Source organism: Camellia sinensis, chromosome 15 (assembly GCF_055761805.1).
Source record: "Camellia sinensis isolate YWXY chromosome 15, ASM5576180v1, whole genome shotgun sequence".
In the NCBI taxonomy this organism is placed as follows: domain Eukaryota; kingdom Viridiplantae; phylum Streptophyta; class Magnoliopsida; order Ericales; family Theaceae; genus Camellia; species Camellia sinensis.
In genome coordinates, this window is record NC_138975.1 from 43,660,905 (window position 1) to 43,668,844 (window position 7,940).

At 33.4% G+C, this 7,940-nt stretch overlaps 1 protein-coding gene across 1 annotated transcript; it reads left to right on the forward strand.

The window, feature by feature from the left end:
• Positions 1-1,071: 1,071 nt before the first annotated feature.
• Positions 1,072-1,876, forward strand: LOC145812953 (F-box/kelch-repeat protein At1g57790-like). Its single transcript, XM_082908208.1, has 2 exons — positions 1,072-1,353; positions 1,397-1,876. The coding sequence occupies exons 1-2, from the start codon at positions 1,072-1,074 to the stop codon at positions 1,874-1,876; spliced, it is 762 nt and encodes a 253-aa protein (XP_082764334.1).
• The last annotated feature ends 6,064 nt before the right edge of the window (positions 1,877-7,940 follow it).

Consider the following 7,940-nt stretch of genomic DNA (forward strand, 5'->3'; position numbering starts at 1 on the left):
GCAGAGGGAGACGACGTTGCCGCCCTGCCTCCCGACGCCCCTCCACCGCCGCCGTCCTTTATTCAATTGTCTCTCTCTTGTGCTCACTCTGCTATCTTCTATAGCAGAAGCCTTACCACAAATGTAAACCATGAATTTCAAACAAACACCCAACAAAAACAAACCCTCATTTACAAATACAAATCACCAATAATAACTAATCTTATCCAAAAACAAACCCACCATATCAAATTCCATTGAAGAAAACAATCAACTAAAAAACAACCAAATTCTTCTCAAATCCAAGTAGTTACTGAAAACCCACAACCAAAAACAACCATTAATGGTGATTCTTCAAAACCCAATTCATGTTTGAGAGATGTGTTCAATCCATCGAACAGAGGCGATGACTACTCTATTTTACAAGCCCTGTTTAGCATACACATGGTGGTTCTCTTCATCGCCACCACTTGCGGCGTCAGAGGAACTTTGACGGCGATCGGCAGCGGCGTGGAAGCGGCGGCGACATCACGTCGGGGTTGGGAAGGGGCTAGGGCTGGGCGGCGATGTGGCGGCCTCCTCCTCTTCTCTCCTCCTTCTATCTCTCAACCCCTCTCTCTCTCTCTCTCTCTCTCTCTAATGCTTCATCACAGGGGAACAACACAAGACTGAAATCTGTTTTTTTTTTTTTCAAAATTACCCACCAAAACGACGTCGTTTTGGTGAGACTGAATCACAACCATTGGATGGATCACTCTAGGAGATCACTCTAGAGAATACACTCTAGAGGATCTTTAACGCCATCATAATGGATGAGAATTTAATTGATCGGCATAATTTATCAGAGCTAGGGAATACAACTATGGATGCCATAATTAGAGATTGGACTAATCTTCCAAGTGAGCTTTTGAGCTTGATCTTGATATCAAAAGGTTTCGCAATGTCTGCAAGACATGGCAATCAATTACTTCCCAACAAGTAGTGCCATCTCCAATTCATTGCCCAATCGCCCATTCTCATCGGCTCATGTTTTTCAGCGGATACAAAATGCCTTTGAATTTTTACAACCCCTTATACGAGGACACATACCAAATGGCTATTCCTCCTGAGTTATCCGGTGCAATGCTTCGCTTCTCCAATAATGGTTGGTTGCTTATGTCTAAAGGTGAATACCCTATGTTCTTCTTCAATCCCTTCACAAATGCAAAAATTGACCTACCAGATTTACCTGAATATTACTATTTTGATACTATATCCTTCTCTTCTGTGCCCACATCCTCAGACTATACCCTTTTTGGCATACTTGGCCTTTTTAATGATATAGCTTGGTTTTCATCCATTTCTCGTGGTGAGGAATCTTGGACTTGGGCTATGGTTAATGGCAATCTAAATTTTCAGCCATCTCATACTAATCCAGTTTTCTACAATGAGCTCTTTTACTGCTTGGGTCAAAGACTGTAACTTGGGGATGTTTAATCCAAAGGAAGAGGATTCGAGCTGGACAGTTCTGGATGGCCCCAAGAAACCCCGTGGCTGTGATTCTGTGCATGAAAGTTATCTGATGGAGTGCGATGGAAAGCTATTGTCGGTGTTTGTGGGCAACAAGGGAAGAGGGGTTTCTGTTTACACATTGGATGAATCGGAGATGGCATGGCAGAGAGTAACTGATTTGGGTAGCAAAATGTTGTTTGTGTGTCACTCCACATCTGTTTCATCGACCAAAGTAGTAGAAGGAATGGAGAACAAGGTATATTTTCCCAGATTTTGTGGAAAAGATGGGATATTCTATTGTCTTGCAACAATAGGTATGGATCCTTTGGCAATAACATCCGTAAAAAGAACCTTCATGGCACTGGCACAGAAGAACAGTTACACTGCAGTTGGATTGAGCCAATAACTAGAACATATACTGAGGAAGAGCTTGTCTGGCTTGCGACGGCAAGTTGATTAGGTGTAAATTAATAAAAATGAAAAGAAAGACGTGTCGTTAAAGTGTATTTCTTAAACTAGGCCCTCATTAGACCTTAAATCTGTTAAAATTTAGAACTCCTAGGCAGAATAAAAAGTAGAATACCTCTGTCAATTACCTTAAAATCCCCTATGATTATGTTTCATTAAGACGATCTATATTAAACAAAAGAGAGAACATAGGTTAAATGTAGGGAAGGTAAAAGAAAAATGAAAAACATAGGAAGCCCAATTCAAAGAAAATAAATATTGATAATTTTCAAACCCAGAACCCAAAAAACCAAAAACATAATATATATATATATACATATAAAAAGATTTTATTCGTTTGGTTCTTATATCCTTAATCCTTCTTCTTCTTCTTCTTTTTTTGGTTTAATTTCTTTTACCAATCGTAATATTTTCTGTTCAAATAAACGGATCAAGATCAGATCGATGAAATTCAAAGTAATACTAAAAAAAATCAAAAAATTTCTCAGAATAACATCTAAAAATCGATTCTTTTGTATCTTTATTAAGATCTGAAAGATTTGATTTTTACTCTAATAGATTGATAATAAATAAATAAATAAATAAATAAAGTCTTATTCTAATGATTATGTGCTAATGATCAATGAAATTTACAAACAAAACAAATATATATATCGTACCTTGTAAGTCAGATCCGTAGAAAAAAAAATGATATTTTTGTGAAACTGCTCGGTTACTCTTTTTTTTTTTCTTCTTCTTCTTCTTTTTTTTTTTTTTTGTTTTGATCTATAGGATGAGGCCGTCGATCCATGAATGTGCCGACGGTGGCGGTGACAAAGAGATGGTGGTGGCGGTGGTGGTGGCTGTGGCAGCGACGGCGGTGGGGCTATTGTGAGTAACGAAAACTGAAGGTCACCGGGGCAGCTGGGTGTTGTGGTTGCGTTGGGTGGAGACAATTGAGGATAGTAGGGAAAAGGAGATAGAGATGAGAGGCAGACAGGAGAGATGAATTTTGGACCTAAACCCTCTCTTCTTCTCTCTCATCGTCTCTGCCTCTCATCTCCCTCTCCCTATCCCTATCCATCTCCTTTTTCCTATCATCCTCAATCGTCTTCGCCCAACGCAACCACAACACCCACAGCCCCGGCGGCCTTCAGTTTCGTTCTCACGGAAGCGCCGACCACCCTTCATCGTCCCTCACAGTAGCCTGCCGCCGCCGCCACCATTTCTTTATTACCACTGCCGTCGGCACATTCATGGATCGACGGCCTCATCCTGTAGATCAAAAAAAAAAAAAAAAAAAAAAAGTAACCAAGCAGTTTCACAAAAATATCATTTTTTTTCCCTACAGATCTGACTTACAAGGTATGATATATATATTGTTTTGTTTGTAAATTTCGTTGATCATTAACACATAATCATTAGAACATGACTTTATTTATTTATTTTTATCATTCTATTAGAGTAAAAATCAAATCTTTCAGATCCTAATAAAGATATAAAAGAATCGATTTTTAGATGTTATTCTGAGAAATTTTTTTATTTTTTTAGTAGTACTTTGAATTTCATCAATCTGATCTAGATCCGTATATTTGAACAGAAAATATTCCGATTGGTAAAAGAAATTAACCACAAAGAAAAAAAAAACGATTAAGGATATAAGAACCAAACGAATAAAATCTTTTTATATGTATATATATATATATTATGTTTTCGGTTTTTTAGGTTCCAATGGGTTTGAAAATTATCAATATTTGTTTTCTTTGAATTGTGCTTCCTATGTTTTTCATTTTCTTTTACCTTCCCTACATTGAACCTATGTTCTCTCTTTTGTTTAATATAGATTGTCTTAATGAAACATAATAGGGGATTTTAAGGTAATTGATGGAGGTATTCTACTTTTTATTCTGCCTAGGAGTTCTAAATTTTAACAGATTTAAGGTCTAATGAGGGCCTAATTTAACTTATTCAAGTGTGCAATTTTATCTTGAATCAACCATGTTACTAGAAAAGTTTGAATACATTTGCTATGTTATCTATTAAATATTTGCTATGTTATCTATTAAATAGGGTATAGTAGATGCATTAGATTAACTAAGGGCTGGTTTGGGATAACCTGAATCAGCCAAAAAGTCAAAAAGTTACTCCAAAATCCAAAAAGATATCACTATTCATCCAAAAAAAAAATTTAAAAATTAATTTCTTTCAAAACAGGTACACACGGAATTGACAAATAGTCAGTGGCTGTGTGCGGCCGTGCAGAACAAAAGAAATGATTGGGTGTGATTTTTATACACACCGTTGTTCGTCCCATGGGGCCATCACGGGTTCCGTTTTGATAATCTGAACCGTGCAATATGTAGAAATCGTCGAGTAATATATGTCTGCCGAAAATCACATTAATCGGATATCGATAACTATATGATCAAATCCGTTATGTACAACAAATGGATGGTGTTATAATTAATGATTGAAAAATAAATAAATCTAATCATATAGCTATCGATATCCGATTAACATGATTTTTTGTAGGTACATAGTTTTCGACGAGTTACACACATTGAACGGTTCAGATTATTAAAATGGGACCCGTGATGACCCCCACGGGCCAAACAAAACCGTCCAATGCTTTGTACAAAAATTAGCCAATAATTTCCAACCCCAATACACGGCTGCATTGTGTACGGCTGGGGCCCACCACTCTCTAATCATCTCTTACACATTTTTTTTATACAATTTTTTAATACACATTTTTTCATAAAAATTCAAAAAGTTAACCCAAACCTCCATATTTTTTTCTCAACTTTTTTAGTCCAAAAAGACAAAAAATGCACTTTTTTAGGACACCCCAAACCAGCCCTAAATTTAATTAGTTATTTTAAAGATAAAAATATTATAAGAGTAATGTTTAATCTAAATTTAATTAGTTATTTTACAGATAAAAATATTATAAGATTAATGATTAAGTGATATTTTACTGTAATTGGTTTAATTTTTATTTGGTTTCGTAGTTTTAGATTTTATTTGTTTTTTTTCTTGTTGTAACCTAAATTTTGCTAAATTATGAAACAATGAAACTGGATTTTATATTGGTTTTGCTAATTAGAGTTCCAAATGTTGTATTTGATTGAAGGATTTGAGGAGGGATTTAGAAAGAAAAATGGAAAAAGTAGGTGAAATGTGAATAAAATATAGTAAAATGGGAATAAAATATATTTTATTTTATTTACATTTCACTTACCTTTTTCATTCTCCTTTCCAAATCTCTCTCCAAATCCTCCAACCAAACACAACATTAGAGACACTAGAAAAAGAAACAATGTTTTTCTAGAATACAATGGCCTTGGTTGGTTTGTTTTTCAGAAAAATTTTTGGGAAAAATTCTCTACAAACAAATTTTCAAGAGTAATCAAACCAAACAAATTTTTTCAAAAAAAATCTCAAAATTTTGTTTGGTTACCTACTTTTCAAAATCACTTTCTCTCTCATACGCATCAAATCAATCATTTTTTTTAAAACTCTCTCTCCAAAATAATTTTCCAAAACCATTTTTGAAAAAAGGTAAACCAAACAAATTTTCGTACTTTTTATCTCAAAAATTACTCTACAAACACAAACCAAACACATAATTTAAATATGTTACACCTATTTTAAATTATTTATTTTTTACTAATTTCAATGCTCTTTTAACCTTTTTTTTTTTTTTATACCTGTTTTCAAAGTACTTTTTTGACCAATCTCGACATGAGATAATGTACTAGAGACACTTGTTAACATTTGCTTCTGTTTTTTGAATTCTTCTAATTAATTTTTTGTATCTTAATTTATTTATATTTATAGTATAAATTTGAATTTAATATATAATTATAGTTATTGTATATGTAAACAGACTGTGTAGTTACCAAAAATAAAATAAAATTTAAGAGTAATTATAATTTTACGTAACTTTTTTATTTTTATTTTTTGTGGTTATGTATAAAGAATCCTATTTTAAAAGTTCGGCTTGTCTCAAAAATCTAAAGTGAGTCCTATGGAGTCTTGTAGCTTGACCCTGTTTATTTTTTGGAGTTGCAATAAAACAGGAAAATATATGCAAAATGAAGTGTTTAATCTGTGAATCCTCCCTTTAAAACCAAAAACACATCAATATACTTTCTGTTTGTAAAAAGGTCACTGTTATGTCATTTGGATTTATGATGATTCCATGTTTTTTTATTTTTGTAAAAATAATATATTTTCTTTTTGGTGTTTACAATTGATATGTGAAATATAAGAAAGGGAAAATTGCATAACAAAATAATAAGACACGAACTCACGCTTGATAAAAGAGCATCACATCCACCAATGCCTTGGTCTATATTACGTGAATTCATCATAATAAATCAAATACGCATGTCTTATGCTTAACACTTGGATAAATGTATAGGATATGTGTCTGACATTTTTCATTAGATACTTTTTATATTTTGTATTTAACACCGTCATTTTTGTTGTATTATTGTTATAAAATGTCTTTTTGACTGTATATTATATATAACATCATTTTATCTCACATAATATGTTAAATTAAAAACATAAAATTATGATCTTTTTTGTTGAATTCATGTACCCTTAAATTTAAAATTTGATAGAATCTGATATGTAAATATGTACCTGCTCCTGTTTCAATGTAACGTAGGCGTTGGCCTTTGCAATGACCCCTTCTTGTGTAATATAAAAATGAAATAAGGTTACGAACACAAATAATTTTACTAAAATCTTATTAAGTGCACATGCAGCCATACATGTTTGGTTGTTCAAGTAATGATGGTATAAGTTCATTTTCTGGATATTTAGATTGTGTTTGGGGTATTGATTTTGGTAAGAATTTATAAAGATAAAATGGAAAAATAGGTGAAATGTGAATGATACTTTTTCTGTTTCCTTTTTTAAATTCCTATCTAAATCAGTACTCCAAACACAACCTAAATCATATTTGGTGGCATGTGCATTTAATAAGAGTTATTTTGTAAGGTAGATAGTCTATAAAAATCTAGCATTTCATTGTATGTGGACATGACGGACTTCTCTTCTCAATACTACATAGATGTTTCAATTGTAGTTTTGCATGCAGATGTGTAAGCAATGCATAAGGAGATACTTCAATACTATTGTAGCTGCACTTAGTTGGGACTGTGAGTATGGAATTATGCGGCAATGGTGGCATACTGACTAAGACTTTCTGTAAGTTGGAGCTCTATATAGATTTTGTTTTTCATAGGTCATGAAATTAGATTAGCAATTCGATGATCCTATATAGATCATGTTTGCTTGTGAAAAGTGAGATAAAATTTGGTGTCTTATATGACCTATCTCATATGGACTCAAAATAAATGAAATAACACACCTGGTACTTGGGGGTAAAGATGTGAGATATGTGTGCCATATTGTTCATTGGACACTTCTTATATATTTGTGTTTAACACTATTATTATATGTGTATATTGTTGTATAATATATGTAAAATGAGTAAAATGCCTCTCTAACTTTATATATTACATATAACATTATTTTATCTCACATAATAGATTAAAATTTAAAATAATCATTTTTTTGTCAAGTCTGTGTATCCTTAAATTTGATGTTTGATAAGTCCAACCTCTAGATAGATAAGCACCCATTCTCTAGTCCATTTAACATAGCTTATGACTATGAATTCCCAAAAAAGGGTGATATTAGCTTATGACTATGAATTCCCAAAAGCCAGAGCACAAACAGCAACAGGGCAGCAAACAAAGGAAGGCTTAAGGCTTAAACAACAAAGACATTCAGACACCCTTCCAACACGGGAGACCACCAACCTGCAATCAACAACAATATCCTGCAGCACACCTTACTTATAAGCACAGCAGACCTCACTCCAAAGATCAAGACCATCTGAACCTCTACCAATACATACTCTAATATGATTAAGATTGAAAACAAAATCACTCAGAGAGTAATGAAGATCTCTGCAAGAGGCTTTGAACCATAAAGCAACTTTG